Source organism: Aethina tumida, chromosome 2 (assembly GCF_024364675.1).
Source record: "Aethina tumida isolate Nest 87 chromosome 2, icAetTumi1.1, whole genome shotgun sequence".
Lineage (NCBI taxonomy): Eukaryota > Metazoa > Arthropoda > Insecta > Coleoptera > Nitidulidae > Aethina > Aethina tumida.
In genome coordinates this window covers 36764993-36782184 of record NC_065436.1, presented here as the reverse complement: position 1 = coordinate 36782184, position 17192 = coordinate 36764993, and the positions used below count along the sequence as shown (strand labels likewise).

The 17192-nt window shown below is 30.2% G+C and overlaps 4 protein-coding genes across 5 annotated transcripts; 2 read left to right on the top strand and 2 right to left on the bottom strand.

Annotated features, from left to right (window-relative positions):
* The first annotated feature begins 3496 nt into the window (after nt 1–3496).
* LOC109594063 (transmembrane protein 223) lies at nt 3497–4447 on the top strand. Its single transcript, XM_020009225.2, is given in 3 exon segments — nt 3497–3914; nt 3916–4040; nt 4103–4447. Coding segments are annotated over 3 exon segments (663 nt in total). The 5' UTR covers nt 3497–3681; the 3' UTR covers nt 4408–4447.
* Nucleotides 4448–4674: 227 nt separating this feature from the next.
* On the bottom strand, nt 4675–6116 carry LOC109594072 (uncharacterized). The gene is made up of 5 exons (XM_020009236.2): nt 5975–6116; nt 5788–5912; nt 5505–5733; nt 5055–5449; nt 4675–4997 (listed from the first exon to the last, which is right to left on the bottom strand). The coding sequence occupies exons 1-5, from the start codon at nt 6044–6046 to the stop codon at nt 4736–4738; spliced, it is 1083 nt and encodes a 360-aa protein (XP_019864795.2). The 5' UTR covers nt 6047–6116; the 3' UTR covers nt 4675–4735.
* A 123-nt stretch (nt 6117–6239) lies between these two features.
* LOC109594117 (uncharacterized) lies at nt 6240–13066 on the bottom strand. Of its 2 annotated transcripts, none has more exons than XM_020009299.2 (8): nt 11255–13066; nt 11025–11192; nt 10308–10839; nt 10032–10251; nt 7138–7636; nt 6847–7074; nt 6567–6783; nt 6240–6517 (listed from the first exon to the last, which is right to left on the bottom strand). In XM_020009299.2, the coding sequence occupies exons 1-8, from the start codon at nt 12943–12945 to the stop codon at nt 6335–6337; spliced, it is 3738 nt and encodes a 1245-aa protein (XP_019864858.1). In that variant the 5' UTR covers nt 12946–13066; the 3' UTR covers nt 6240–6334. The 2 variants fall into 2 exon arrangements, with proteins under 2 accessions (XP_019864858.1, XP_019864859.1); XM_020009300.2 differs by having other exon boundaries at nt 10038–10251; nt 11255–13065.
* A 73-nt stretch (nt 13067–13139) lies between these two features.
* LOC109594057 (uncharacterized) lies at nt 13140–15221 on the top strand. The gene is made up of 2 exons (XM_049962637.1): nt 13140–13298; nt 13351–15221. Exons 1-2 carry the CDS (start codon nt 13296–13298, stop codon nt 14905–14907), a joined length of 1560 nt encoding a protein of 519 aa, XP_049818594.1. The 5' UTR covers nt 13140–13295; the 3' UTR covers nt 14908–15221.
* Nucleotides 15222–17192: the final 1971 nt, after the last annotated feature.

The following is a 17192-nucleotide window of genomic DNA, read 5'->3' as shown; positions in this document are numbered from 1 at the left end:
AAATAAGTAATTTATTCATAGTTTGTGTAACCATAGAAATTGGTTTCTAAAATGACACGAAAAAGTTGCATGTATTAATAATGTATATATTATAATATCTGTTTATATTAAACACACAATGCATTATTAACAAATTTAATATAATATTTTAGTACGTTAATGGTTTCAGCCGATTATGAAAAATTTAATGAACACACAAATAATCGTGTCTTTTTTATGTTGTTGTCCCAGTTATTTTATTTATGATACATATTTATAATGAATTACTATCATTAAAATTTAACGGAGCAAACATGGGTCGTGTGAAACATTCCACTCCAGAAGAAAGGATCATACTTTTTAATAGCGAAATAAAAAAAAAATTATTTATTTATTGCAAATGCATTAAAACATACTAAATGTGTCATTATTTCAATTTTAAGGAAACAACACTTAACAAGTGTCTGTATGTAATGTTATCTTCACTATCTTGTTTAGTGGTGAAATAAAAATAAATATTTATGAATCTGTTAGGAAACATTATGTTAGATAAGGAAAAAATGTATAAAAAGTAAGCTAAAGTATTTCATTCCGAAAATACAATAGCTACTGGAAAGCATGACGGTGGTAACACTAAAATGTGGGGCTTTTTTCGTATTCTGGTGTGTACGTTATCTTATATATAAAAATGAATCGCAAAATGTGTGGGTAAGCGCATAACTCAACAACGCCTGGACCAATTTGGCCAATTCTTTTTTTAAAATGTTCGTTGAAGTCCAAGGATGGTTCTTACGGCGAGAAAAAATCGAATAATTGCCGGGAAAACCCTAAAAACAGCCCTTTTCTTTTTGACATACAAATGTCAATGTCAAATTTTCTGTTATACTCTACCGAGTGTGCTTTTGTAATTGCATGTGACACAGTATTTTAATAATGCCTCCTATAAGACGAGGCAATTTAAGTAGAAGAACACGAAATGCTACAAACCAAGCTAATTCGTTGCAAAATGACCAATCTGGAAACATATTCTCTAAACAACTCATTGACATTGGTAATGGCAATTTTCCTATTGACATGTTGACTGGATGCATTAACTTTCCTCAAAGTTTTTGTCATTTAACTCAATCAAAAGAAGAACTCATTCAGAAGGTATTTCCAGATGTTGCTCAAAATTACAGAAACCATGATTGGTTAAGCGAACGAGCTATATTGGCAGCCAAAAACATTGATGTAAATGAATTAAATTTCAAAATTCAAGAACAAATTACAGGCGAATCGAGGATATATAAATCAGTTGATTCGGCAACTAACCAAGACGATGTAGTTAACTATCCACCGGAATTTTTAAACTCGCTGGATTTGCCAGGATTGCCACCTCACAATCTTCAATTAAAGGTTGGATCGGTAATTATAATGTTGCGAAATATCAACCAACCGCGCCTTTGCAACGGCACACTGTTAGCGATAAAAAAAACTACTAAACAACGTGATAGAAGCAACTATATTGAAAGGAAAATATAAAGGAGAAGATGTTCTCATACCGCGCATCCCAATGATTCCGACTGATATGCCATTTGAGTTTAAACAACTACAGTTTCCAGTGCGGCTTGCTTTTGCTATGACGATAAACAAGTCCCAGGGGCAATCATTAAGTGTTTGTGGTATTAATTTGGAAAACCCATGTTTCTCACATGGTCAATTGTATGTTGCCTGTTCCCGTATTGGAAAACCATCAGATTTGTTTGTCTATGCGCCAGGTAATCAAACAAAAAACATCGTTTATCACAAAGCACTACAATGAAAATAGAACTAATTTTTTTTTTGTTAATAATTATGATTTACATGATTAAAATTACTTACTTTTAAATGCTTATAGTGTTTTATTTAATTTTTAATTCACACCGAATTATTACCAAGGTGACGGTTCTGTTCAGGATAATTTTTTGCAAAGATTATAAAAAAGGTAGGAACAAAACACTGCCAGATTACAAATTTTTTTGACAGGACGAAATCTGTCGGGTCAGCTAGTACTAAATAAAAAAGGACATTTATAAGGAAATATTGAAAATAGTTATGTTTGCTATGCCAAGATGAATATGTCTTTAAAGTGGACGAATAATTATCTAAAACACAGCTCAAATGGTGAAGCACTGGTTCGTAAAAAATATAATATAATAAAAAGTTTTTGTTTAATATTTAAATTAAACACAATATATGTTTTAATCAAAATATCTTTTGAATATTAATTTTGAAATCAGTTCTTTCTAATATTAACGGGAGTTTTTTTCCTCTTTTAGTTTTTATTAACCTGAACTAAATTGTAATTATTATTATTGAACCAGCCGAGATGTAAAATTAATAAACTCTATACCAAATAGATGTGCAACCTTTAAAATTCGAGGTCAAGTATAAATGTTCAACATTGACCAGAAATTTTATTAATCTGTACTAAATTGTTATTATTAAACTATTTTATTAATAAATTAAATATACATTCTGGAATTGTTCACTTATTTTATGTAAATATCAAACTAATACTGAAATATTTTATTAATTATTTATCATGTATACCATTTCTATTATAATAAAAGTAAATTATTTCAATTTGTAAAATGTTTCTTTATTAAATCTGTCGAATAATTATATTTAATTATATTGTTTGGTTAAAATTAATTTAAAGTTTTCGTTTAATATTTAATTTAAACATAACATTTGAAATCAGTTCAATTAAATAAACTCTTAATAATTCTTCCATTATAAAAGAAATTTTCTCTTCTGGTTTTTATTAACCTGAACTAAATTATTATTATTATTATTATTATTATTAATATTATTGAAGTCGTGCTGTGGAATTAATAGAGTCTATATCAAATTTATTCTAAAAAGTACTAATGTTTAACATTTAGCAGTAATTTTATAATTGAATATTATTTTCCACACTTTAAATATGAAATAAACGTTTATTCTTACTTTATTGTCCAAACGAAATGAGCAATATAATACCTGCAATAATGTTCCTGCAAATATATTGTTAATTTTTAACATTTACATATTCTGTAACTATATAATTATTTCTAATAGATTAAATATATTATGTATTTGAAATATGTATATGTAATATGATATTAACAAGACGCTTAGTTAATTAATACAACTGTGTTGAAAATCAAAATCATTGTATCTCTCACAATTTTTTATTGTATAAGATTATTTTAATAATTATATAATATATTTTTACAATTAATTTAACCACAAATGAATATTTATTGTTTTTTATATCTTTATCATTATTTATTTTATAATTGTAAATATATTATTAATTTCGGTGTAATTAACTTCATATAAATATATTGAAACGATATAGAAACCGGTACGTGTCGAACGTAGTGAACGAAAATGAGCACTCCAAAATCGTCTTAAACCCGAGAAAGCCGGTTTGCTGAATAGCCACAGTGATTCCGATTGTCCATAATAATAAAATATAGGAATATTTAATTTACTATGATGTATATAAGGCTTAAAGGTTTTCTGTGGATTAGAGATTAGAGACCTTCTAATTTACTCAATAATAAATAATTTTAAGTAAACAGAACTTCGTGAATCGAATCTGCAGTAGCCTAATTTTAACTTTAAATCTCTATCTCCTAACCTCTAAACATTACAATTTTAACCTCAAATGTTTCGTCCCATCAAAACAACATAATGTTGCATCTTCTAAAAACAATAGAAAAGTGCAAAATATGTACCTCGTTACAGTCAAAATGGATAAACACATTTAAATTTCCAGTTCGACGAATGAATAGTAGTAATAGTAAACTCGGAATAGATGTAAACACGAACGTGACAAAAGACGTGATATTATATAAATACGACAACGAGCGAACGTTCAAACTTATGAACATTTTCGCATTATGTCAATTCGGTTTTTGGACTTACCTTTGCGTATACCAGTTTAAGAGATGCACCTGTTGACAAAGTTGAAAATCCAGCCTGGTGGCAAAAAGTTAATTTGGGAGAGAACAAATTCCGAAATACGATCAGCATTCTCTCATTCGTTGTTGGTCTGTTTTTATAAATTTCTGCAATAGTTTTTTAATAATAAATAATTATGGTTTGGTTTTAGGTTGGGGTATTCTAACCATAACATGGATGTATTCATTGAAGTCGGTTCGATATTTGATTTTGAGAAAAGGTGGTCGAATGGTAACAATTGTGACATACACGCCACTGGGTAAAAACAGAATGTTTACCTTAGGTTTGGAAAATTTGAGCTGTCAGGAACAAAGATCAGTAGCAAAATCACAATTGCCTATTAAAGTTAAAGGCCATTACTTACATTATATCTTAGATATGAGAGGAGAATTCAAAAACCCAACTTTATTTGATTATACTGCTGGTTTAAGAAGAAATTTGACTGTAAAAGTTTAATTGCTCAATTTCTTAAAATTAATAAAATGATTTAGTTATATTTCTTGGTACTGATTCCATTTTCAATAAGTTTTTAAAAGACACAAACATATTGGTGCTATAACAACAATTAGGGAATTTTTATTATTAGATTTATTTTTTGTTTGATTTCTTTAATTTATTGTATGTAAGTGTGTCTGGTTATAATTATCACTTTTAAAATTGGACTATTTTTTTAATTTAAATAATTCTTTGGGAGATTAATATTTTTTAAATGAATAAATATATTATTTATATTTTGTACATATAAATTACAATATTTACAAACGCATTAAAACTTAAATAAAATTTATTGTCTTTTACCTGGAATTAAAGAATTCAAACTCTTAGAGTTTTTGTACACACACAAATCCATAAAACTAATAACCAACATCAAAGCTTGACCCATTAAATCTTTATTGATTGCATTTTGCGAGTGGTAGCGAGTTTTAATGTCGAAATCCACTTTAATAGGACTGCAAGGTACTGAACATTCTTCTTCACCATTTATCAGTTGGGAAATCGACCGTGATGCAGAAACCTTTTCGTTTCCGACCAAAGTTTTAAAGAGTCTAAAAATATTATTCAATTCATCTTTGTAATATGATATTCAAATACATTAAGTTTACCTTGCTGGTACTTTGGATCTGAGCTGGTAGATTCTGTTATGAGTCTCTATGTTTGAATTGGATAGAATATCAAAGGTAGGATTGTGTTTAGGACTGGTGTTCAAAAGTGCAAAAAGCATTGCCATTAATTCTAAATGCTGACTGTATGACGAAATGGCAGCAACTTTGGCAGTTTGACTAGGTGGTGAATTTCCTTCAAATATAAAAACATTTCCAGTAGGTAAAACTTGAACTGTTTCAATAGCCACAGTCAATGTTTCATTGAATGTTAATTTATTTGGCAGTGAGGTCAACAATTTAAAATTCAAGTCGATTAGCTTGTTGTCTTGCTTGGAAAGTTTAGCCCAACTGATGCCAATTGGGTCTAAATGTATACCAACAGCATATTCCAAATCCTACAAATGATTTTACAGTAAGAAACTTACTTTGAAATTAAGTTATAAAACACACATTGATTGTAGACTGTGATATTGCAGGTGTTAATATTTGTTTGAATCTTTTATTTCCATTGTTCACTTTAATTTCAGTAACATTGTCATTTATGATGTTTTCAAAAAACTTCCCTACTAATTTTTCTCCCATTCCTTCAAGCTGTAAAATATCGTTAATGTTTGTAAAAGGCCCTCTTTTAGTCTTCCATTCTTCCAAAGATTTTATTCGGGCTTTGGACATGTTATATCTAAAATATTATATGTTTATATTATATTATTATATAATTACTGTTATTATTTACTTTAATAATTCTTCAGCATTTGAGTGATTCAAGGTATTTAAAATTTTTTGCTGTTCTTCTTGAGAAAAGTTTGATTTAATTTCAAACTGTAATCTTGAATCCAATTTGTATAGTGAATACTTAACCTTCAATAATAATAATTATTATAAAAAAGTAAATATACACTGAATATATAAGTATATCTTACTATGTTTTGATTTAATGCCAATTTATTAATTGTATTTGATAATAAAGCGCAACTTCTTTTTAAAATTGACATTTTTGATATTTTTAAAACAGTGTGAATTTGAGGTTACCCCAGTGTTGTGACTACCATTGAAACCTATGACAACAACGTTGCCAAATTTTTTTCTTTTAATGAATAAAAATAAACCTTCAAATCTTGATAAAACTGCATTATAACGGCCTAAAATTATGTTAGCAGTTCTGGAACCTCGAATAATAGTCAGACATTTAACAAAATATAAAACTTTAATTAAACATTAAATTATAATAACTCAAATTGTGTTATACATATAGTACAAAAAAACTGAAACATTTATTCTACCTAATTGTTAAGTAATTTATCAATATCAAGTGAAGACATTACTTCATCAGTTAGAGTAACACTGAGAGGATCCAAGGTGTTCTCCTCTTCTAAGGTATCATTGTTCTTTTGAGGCGTTTTTAAAGTGTTTGGACTTCTTTCGGAAATTTTTTGCTTGCACCTCATTATGTATTGGTTCAAATTCTAAAATTATGAATATCAACACATTTATATATACAAAGAGATAACTTACTGTAGGTATGTCTTTTTTGAAATTGGAAGAAGCTTCTTGGATATGTTTGAAGCGTGAATATTTAACAGTTATCGTGTTATAATCTCCTTCAACATCCACAAACTCTCCATCAATTTGTTTGAAACGTATGTTACACACGGACATAATTTGACCCACATTCAAATTATCCAACAAAATAAGAAGGTGTTTCGGCTCTCTTATTTGCACCTCCATGATTCTAAACAAAAGGTAACACGTTGCTTTTTATGTAAAATTTTGGATAATTATACGAAATTGGTACCTGTCAAAACAGTCGGCCAACCAAAATTTTTGCCTTAGATCTTCAAAGTTGGTTTCAACTAATATGCCAACTGTGTCAAACTCATTAAATATGGGTTTAAAATTTGGATTGAACAATGCTTCAATCGGTACAAAAGTTCTTGTGAGACCTGCAAAATCGGACAACGATTTTTCAATCATATTCGTACGACATTGCGTTTTGCTCGATACACTTAGTTCATTGTTCCGCCTAAAATAAAAAAATCGGTTATATAGTCATAATAGTGATTGTTATTGTTAATAATGAAATTACCCAGGATTAACATTGCACAATGTAATAAATGTGTTTTCTGCAAGTGTCTGCATAAAGTCTGAAGAGGGGTTCCAAACGTTCAGAATGGACGACTCATCCAGATTATTAACATCCACAATCCTAACTTTCCATAAGCCTACCACATTTCTTTCACACAAATTCGCTGCTGAGTCCTTGATTCTTGCATTCATCATGGACTCAATTTGTCTGGCTCTGTGATGCTGGTAGTCGGAAAATAGCTGCCTCTGTTCCAGAGAAAACATCTCCCGAACGCTATCCGGATCGGCACTCGTCCGGTAAATGTTGTACAAGGTTTGCGGACATGTTATTCCTTCGATTTCTCGCAGTGTGTAAATCACTTTCGAAGTACTCTTGTCGTCTTTCCGTTCTTCTTGTTCATACTGCTGTTTTATTTGTTGTTGAATTTTAGAAATCCGTTTCGAACGTTCCGTTTCCCAGCGCATCGCCGCCTGATCTTCGGCCTTTTTGTTGCGCCACACTACAATCCATGATGATAACAGAGATTAAATATAGTCGGAAGGGTTAAACTACAATTTGTTACTATTATAGTTCTTTACAATTAGTTTACCATCTAGTGGCCATTAAGCAAACCGACTAATAGCATACATTATAGCAGATATCATATTACGCATTTTGTTTGGACAATAAAATAAGAATAAAAATTTATTTTATATTTAAAGTGTGGAAAATAATATTCAGTTATAAAATTACTGCTAAATGTTAAACATTAGTACTTTTTAGAATAAATTTGGCATAGACCCTATTACTTCAGCACGAGTAGTTCAATAATATTAATAATAACAATTTAGTTCAGGTTAATGAAAACCCAAAGAGAAAATTTATTGGAGGAACTTTTTCAAATTATTGACGGAATTATTAAGAGTTTATTTAATTGAACTGATTTCAAATGCTAAAATTAAAAAAAATATATTGATTAAACACAAATGTTATGTCTTAATTAAATATTAAACAAAAATTTTAAATTAATATTAACTAAACAATATAATTAAATATAATTATTTGACTGTTTTAATAAAGAACATTTTATAAATTGAAATAATGATAAATAAATTAGCAAAATATTTCAATATTAGTTTGATATTTATATAAAACAAGTGAAAAACTCCAGAATTTATATTTAATTTATTAATAAAATAGTTTAATAATAATAATAACAATTTAGTTCAGATTAATAAAATTTCTGGTAAATGTTGAACATTTATACTTGACCTCGAATTTTAAAGGTTGCACAATATAGAGTTTATTAATTTTGCATCACATTAAATAATAATAATAATAATTCAGTTTAATAAAAACTAAAAGAGAAAAAAAAAATCCTTTTATATTAGCAAGACATCTTCAGATTATTTACAGAGTTATTAGTAGAGTATTTATTTGATTGAACTGATATCAAATATTAACATTCAAAATATATTTTGATTAAAAACATATATTGTGTTTAATTTAAATATTAAACGAAATATTTTTATTATATTATATTTTTACAAATCACTGTTTCACTATTTAAGCTCTGTATTTTACATAATTATTCTTCCACTGTAAAGGCATATTCATATTAGCAGTTTCTAAGTTATGTCGTATCTTTTGTTTTGCAATATATTTTCTTCTATTCAATTTTTTCATTTCTTTTCATAATTTTGCCCTTATTACAATTTACCATCGTGATTTAATATTTTTCAATGAATTTATTTGCAAATAAAAAACCTTATTTTTTTTAAATAGATAATCAATTATTTCAAAATGGATAAATTTAATTTTTTTTAAAAACTTATTAAAATAGAGATTCAAAGTGTTTAGAGTAACCTGCATTTTATAATATTTATTTTTCTTTGAGTTATAAAATTTAGAAATAAAAAAGAAATTATTGTTAAATCTTTCTATTTTTGACATTCAATATCTTTTAAAATGTAAGAGTTGTACAATACCCTTTTTGTAGAGCAATCAATTTCCTACAAGAAATGTAAATAGAAACTTTCTGTACGATCTAGTAATGTCGAGTTATGGATTTTTCTATATGGAAAACTGATATGAGGAGGACCTCACTATTAAAATTAAGAGCTCCGAGAACCAATTTTTCAGTATCGATTATTTTGGTCCACCCTAATATATGTAGAAACTATAAAAATTACTCATTTTTATTTAGGCTTATTCATATTCTGTTGGTCTTAGTTATCATATTTGTCCAATTCTTTGATAGCATTTTTACAGTGTTTATATTAATTGATGTATTTGCAATATTATATATATATATATATATATATATATATATATATGGAGTTAGTTTTAATCCTAGTACTCAGGCACACAATAGTACCATTGTGTTTTATTTTACTTTTATTTGATATTATTAATAATAAACTACTTTACATAATTTATTCTTTTTCTTAAATAATTTTAAACCTTTGTGAATTAACAAACTTTTTATGGATTAGTTTCTTAAAACAAAATTTTTATTAAGAACAATTCAAATAATTCATTCTGTGTTTGAAAATAGGTCCGATTAATATAAAAGTTATTATTATAAAATTATTTTTAATAACAAAAATATCAACGACTGTGAATTTCACGATTCATAATATATTTATATATTAATTTCAAATTATGTATCAACAACATTCGCACCGAGTTTCATATTCCCAAGTTTATGTAAAGCTATAAAAACAATTGTTTACTTCGCGACTGATATAAACATGCGAGTCCCCGGTCCACGGGAGTTGGGTTCCGACTCGAAAACAGAACCGTGCCGAGTCGAAATGGGTTGAACGTGTCTAATTAAAATAGCTAGTCTATAGAAAGTCGGTTTGGTGAATGGCTACACTGCTAGTAAGTAATAAAATAAAACGAGTGTATACGTATACCGATTTGTGAATCGTTTCCCTTTCGCTCCATGAACTTGATGGGGTACGTCCGGGCAATGTAAACGTCCAAACGACCAATCAAACCGCCACTGGCATACACCGATCCGAGGCGAATCGCAAACGGTTTATGATATCGACAGTAACCTAGTTTCACATCCCATCGCGCAATCCTAGTGCTGTTGCTGTGGATCCGCAAGCAAGCGGACTCGGGAGCCTACAATCAAACAACATCAACATCATAATCAACTCGTGCCTCGTGACAATACTAACGTCCAGAGGATGGAACGGCCGATAAGTATCAAGTTCCGCGGAGCACGTGATCAGTTTCGTGCCGATTCGTACTTTTCCCTTGAACACCTGATAGGACAAGATGTTGTCAATAACGGTCCTAATCCCGTACCAGCCGTCCGACAGCTCCAACTCGTATCTTCCCCCCAACTCAATTTCCTTGATTTTCGACACCACCAGCACCATTCGCCTCTGCGGCGATCCGTCCTGCTCGCAGATCAATCTGACGGCGCTCCGCTGAGTCATGTCTATCTCCCGGTCGTATCTGTACTTCAGCTGCTTGGCAACCTCCGCGACGCTGAAAGAACCATTCATTTCGATCGGGTACATGCGCTCGTACGCCGCCAACTTCCACACGATCCACCTGTAGTGGTTCTCAAGCCACCCATCCGGAATCAATTTTGGATCGACGGCGGGCGTATTCCTAAAGGCCACACATATTTCCGCCAATCCGATCTGTCCATCTTCGTTCGGCACTATTTCGCATCCGTCTTCCGTAACGATAACATCGCCACTGGAATGTTATGTTAGTAGAATTAAAGTGAAATTTGGAGGCTATAGAAAACACCTTAAACTATTTTTCATTTCAAATGTCAGTGTTAACATTCTATGATGATGATGATGATCCTCATTCAATAATATCACTCATCAATATCTCAAACCATCTAAAAAAGCTTTAATAAATCGAAATGTACCTACTTGGAGGAGAAGTGTACTCGGTTGGCGTTGTTCGCATCTATAGTGAACAAAAGGGAACCTTGGATTAAATGAGAGTCTTGTCCTGGTTTCTTCAGTTCACCCAAATTGCGTAGAGTCATGCGCGATTGGTATTGCTTTTTGTTTAAATATAAATATCCTTCTTTTGGTCTGAAATGGATTAGAATTAGTGTCAGGTACTGTAGAAGCGTTATTGTTGTTATTGTTAATACTTTGTGTGCGTCTCGACGTTTGACATGATCCTCTCCAAAACTGCTTTCTTCCTCTTGACCTTTGCCAAAGCCATCTCCAGTCTAATCTGTTCCTCCTCTACACTTATCCACCAGTCATCTAAGTCAATTTGCTCTGTCGGCTTCTTGAATTGGAAACTGCACGTGTTCTCCGGCATGAGTGTGGCATCGTGTCCTTGCCGTTCCTCCTCCTCATCCTCCACCTCCTCAATGTTGGATAATTGCCTCGCAGTGCCGAAAATGTCGCTACAATCCTCCTCGCCGAATATTTCTTTGATTCGACTGTAGTCCCCAGCTGACATGCTCCTGGTGTGCGCTTGGATCGGCGTTGAACTAGTCAGTTTTGGCTTCTTGGATCCTGACGATAAACCGATACCGAGTCTTTTACGTTTGCCAATTGGTTTCGGCGTGATAGGATTAGCCTCGGTGTCGCTAGTCAAATCGATGACTTCGGGTTCGTCGCGTATGACAGACTGGTCCTCTTCCATTATTTCCAGACTGTTGAAAAATTCTGCAAACATTTTATTATGTTTAACCATTTGTGGAATCACGATCGACTTCCCACCGGCCGTTTGAAACCCTTGCATATGACACTCGGGCATCTCCCGACTCGTGATTCCATTTATTTTAGAATCGAAAAGCAAGTCGTCGGGTTCGTTTTGTAATAAATTGTTTTCATCATCTGATACTGAGCTTTTGCATGATTCTTCATTTTCTATGCCAACTCTTTTTTCATCTGAAACATATATTTCATTCGATAAATTCCCATTTTCATTACCAGAGTTATTATCAGTATCATTATCATCATCACTAGTATCACTAGGAGCAACTTTATATCTTTTTTTATCTTCACTTTCGCATGTCGCCTCTTTATTTGAATCTGATTCCTCCATTGACTTTTTTGTGGCAAAGCTACCAAGCTCCTTTAAATCGTTCTTGTTCCAATCAAACTGCTGACTGGTTCTTTTATTGTTTGATTCTAAAATTTTATCAACAGCAGACAACAACTGAGAATTGCTCACACTCAATTCACTGATTTCTTCTTGGCTACTGTTGCAATGTTTATGTATCAGAGATGCCAAGGGTGTTTGATGAGTTTGTTTTGGAGGAGGTGGTTTCCATGGATAATTGTGGTGGCTGGATTTTTTCAAAAAGTTGAATTTCTTCTCATTGTTTTCTTGTGATAAATTGTAAATGTCATCAAACAATTTTGTGCATGTCTTTAGTTTGTCTTCATTAATGATGATAGGTTTACCATTGGCTGTTTGGAAAAGTGGCATATTTAAATTGGGTTCATCTAGTGATCTAGTGGCCATGTATTTTCTAGGAGCTGGTGAAAGAGGCATCTTAAAATTAAACTCATTTAACTTTTCCTTTTCCTCCAATTCACTTTCCTCAACTTTTGCTAGTAAACTTTCATTTTGAACAGAGATTTTGTTTTCTTTATTTCCAACGTTCTCATCGTCGAGAACAGACGATGGTGGTTGGGAAGTTTGGGTAATAGTATCCTCCGCTAATGAATTACTTGAACAATTGTCATCATTAAACATTTTATCCAATTTGATGCGACTTTTGAATCGTGGCTTTTTACGTCGTGCGACACCTCCTTTACTTTTGCTGTTACTCAAAACTGGTGACAATCTTTGATCCCTAATTTCTAATTGGGCGTCCATTTTTATGTATTTACTTGACTCGGACGCTACCACATTAAATTTGTTTATTTTTAAAAGTTAGGTTATAAAATTTTATAAACAAACCTTGCAACATGAAATGTCAGTATTTTAGTTCAAAGGTACTTTTGTTTATGCAACCAACATTATATTTATGTTAGCTACATTTGTTCATATCATTGTTTAAGTTCCGTATCTATAGTTGTTCGGGTTTATTGGTCAACCTTTACATTGTTTAGGTTCTGTGGGTTGTTCTATGGTTCATATTTAAAAAGGAAAATTACATATATTGTGTTTGTTTCGATTATTCGAAATATTTATACTGTTTATACAGTTCTTAACTGAGTAAAAAAATGGTAAGAAATTTGAATTATACAAACGGTATATATAATATAATTTGTCTCACAGGATGAAAGTGACTATGATTCGGAAAGTGAGGATGAAGAATCGTTGAGCTTTTTAAAGAAATCGTACGTCGTAGTGGCAATTGATAATCATGAATCGATGTTTGAATTAAATGAGGAAACAGGGAATGCTTCATTCAGAGACTGTTTTGTGGCTGCACATGAAATAGCTGATGCTTTGATAATGTCCAGTCATGGTCAGTCCGATTATAAACAAATTGCAGTTTGTGTTCCTAACGACAATGATGAGGTCTTGGTCAAATTTAATGATGATCTGATCAAATCTTCAAACCTGTTAAATGATTTAAGTAAGAAACTTCCAACTGAATTGAAAGATGAACATTGTAGAAAGGGTGAATTTGACATGGGGTTATTTCTGTTGTCATGTAAAAAGTTGTTTGATTCCCTAAAGGAACGAGACTGCCACAAAATTTTAATATACATAGTAAACAATGATGATCCAGCTTGTTCAGATCCTAATAAAAAATATACGATTATAAACGAAGGTAAAAATCTTAAAACTGCGGGTATTAATTTTGAATTGGTGTTCATGAATGACCATTTCGATTTGAATAAATTCTATGGCGAATTTTTCAATGCTTGTGAGCTAGATCCACATATAAGTATTTGTGTTGATTCAGATGGGCTGTGCAAAAAACTCAAATCTCTTATAATACAGCCTTTATTGAAACAAAAAGTCAATTTTTATTTGCACGAAAAAGAAACTGAAAGATATGTGAAGTGCCAGAAATTATTTATTTATCAACAGGCACGAATTTTAAACAACGCGACAATTTCAAATGACAATCATTTAGTCATAGAGCAAAAGGAAACTCCCAAAGGCGAAGAAATTGAAACGTTTGAAGCAAGCCCAAGAAAATTGGAATTCACTGAACAAGAGAAAAATTTAATCAATTGCAATACAGATGTGGCAGTTGGTTATACATTGAAATGCGTTACAGATAGATTGATGAATCGCGCGTTAGTTTTGGGTAAACCTTCTTTTTTGATGGCACAAGACGATGAAGCACATCAGTCGTCAACCGGGTATAATATTTTTCAACAATTTTGGCAGTTTTGTGTCGACAACGACAAAAATCTGATGTGTATTTATAAAAGAACGAATAATTCGAAAGTTTACAATGTTGAAATGATACCGAAGTTCGTGAACGACAGACGAATGTTTCTAGTAAAGAAATTGCCTTTTGCTGAAAACATTTCTATGCCTGAAGCAGCTGAAGTTAATGATGACATTGATGATGTAGTAGGATCAGCAGAACTAGATTCGATTCGTGGATTGATAAAATTGTTGGAGTTTGATTACGATCCGACCATGTTTTCTAATATACAGGTTGCGAAAAAAATGGCTTATGTTAAGGGAAAATTGTTGGGAAAAGAACCTGAAGATGAGGAAGATATCAAGCCAGATGACCAAATGGTATCTGAGAGATTGGAGGATGTTATCAATGTCATGAAAGAAACTGGACTGATATGGGACGAGTCCGTAAAAAAGAGAAAACAGACGGGAGCGGCATCCCAATCGAAACGGGGCAAAAAATAAATAGTATTTATATTTTATTTTATAGAAATGTTTTTGTTTTTTTTTTATTCGAATCATCATAAATATTAAATGAAAGAAACAAGCTGATTTAACAATTATTCTTATAAAAAAATCCAATTCAAAGCAGTATTCGGCGGCGAGGCTAGGTGGTTTATATTTTAGAAAAGGTGCTGTACACGTTATTAATATAGTAATTCATTCAGCAAACCGACTTTTTCGTGTCTACTACGATTGACGAATAATGATAATATAATAAACAATAAATATTTATTTATTTTATATTCTTATACAATAAAATAATTCTGAGAGAAATATGATTTTCATTTCAAACACAAGTGTATTAATTAACTAAGCGTCTTGTTGATATTAATATTGTTCACTGTACAGATTGTTCATTAAATTCTAAATTATTTAAAATAAATATAGTGCATGCATGTGTATATTTCAAATACATAATATATTAAATCTAATTATTAGAAATAATTATATAGTTACAGAGTAAGTAAATGTTAAAAATTAACAATATATTTGTAGGAACATTATTGCAGATATCATATAAACATTTATTTTATATCAAAGTGTGGAAAATAATATTCAATTATAAAATTACTGGTAAATGTTAAAGAGTACTTTTTAGAAAAAATTAAATTACACAGCACGACTGGTTCAATAATATTCATAATAATAATAATTTAGTTCAGGTTAATGAAAAACAAAAGAGAAAATTTCTTTTATACTGGAAGAACTTTTTCAAATTATTTGAGAAATTATTAAGTGTTTATTCAATTGAACTGATTTCGAATGTCAAAGTTAAAAAAATATATTGATTAAACACAAATGTTCTGTTAAATTAAATATTAAACGAAAACTTTAAATTATTTTTAACCAAACAAAATAATTAAATATAATTATTTGACTGTTTTAACGTTTCTTTATAAATTGAAATAAGTTACTTTTATTATAATAGAAATGGAATACATGATAAATAATTAATAAAATATTTCAATATTATTGTAGTTTGATATTTACGTAAAACCAGTGAAAAATTCAAGAATTTAAATTTAATTTATTAAATATGTGGTATAGAGATAATTTTCAAGATATTTTGATTAAAATGTATATTGTGCTTAATTTAAATACTAAACGAAAAATTTTTATTATATCATATTTTTTACGAACCACTGCTTCACCATTTGAGCTCAGTGTTTTGGATAATTATTCTTCCACTTTAAGGGACGTACATCTTGGCATAGTAAACATATATATAATGTTTATTTATAAATCTCCTTTTTTATCCAGTATAACATACACTCCAAAATATGAAAAAAGCTTCACATTTTAGTGTTTCCACCATCATGCTTCACAGTATCTATTGTATTTTCAGAATGAAATACTTAAATTTTTCCTCATCTAACATAATGTTTTCCAACAGATTCATAAACATTTATTTTTATTTCCTCACTAAACAAGATAATGAAGATAACTTCATTTGTTACAAAGTTTGGTATGAGGTAATATTAAAGAAAAAACACTAAAATATTACTTGCTCTATTTTATATTAGGTTCAAACAAATAATATGCAAGATGTTACTGCAAAGAAAGTTGTATTTCCAAATTTTTTTAGCTCACAAACTATTAATGTAATTCATTTTAAAACTTGAGAATATTACAATATCTGGTTGACAATGAATAGTTAGTATACAATGAAATTCTTTAATTTTGCTGCCACTTTTTATTGGCATAAAAACAAGTTCACTAACTAATAGTGACTAATGTGTCATATATAATTTCTTGAGACCTAAATCTTCATGTAAATGTTTCTTTCTTAATAATCAATAACTGTTGTTTATTGTAGTAAACCACTCAGGAAAGAATCTGTATATAAACGCTAAAATATGTAGAGTGCACTATAGTGGATAAAACAAGTGATACTTCATTAGTTGTTTTCAAAATTTAAATCCAAACTCATTTTCCTGTGATAAATATTGTTTATTAAATTTCTCACATATATAAAACTTACTTGTAATTATATCAATTACAGATTTTTAACAGATATTTATTAGAATTGTTTGGTTTTAACATAGAATATTTTTAGGTTAAGCGTTAATCTATGACATAATGACACCCCGTAGATCAAACATACGAATTAAATACGTAGGTCATAGAACACCCAGAGTAGGTATAGTGATTTCCTTTAAACGCTCTTTAAGAAGTTTCTTATTCTATTAACAGAATGTCTTTTTTATCTTTCCCAACACTGTCAAACTAATTTAAGAATTTTACTT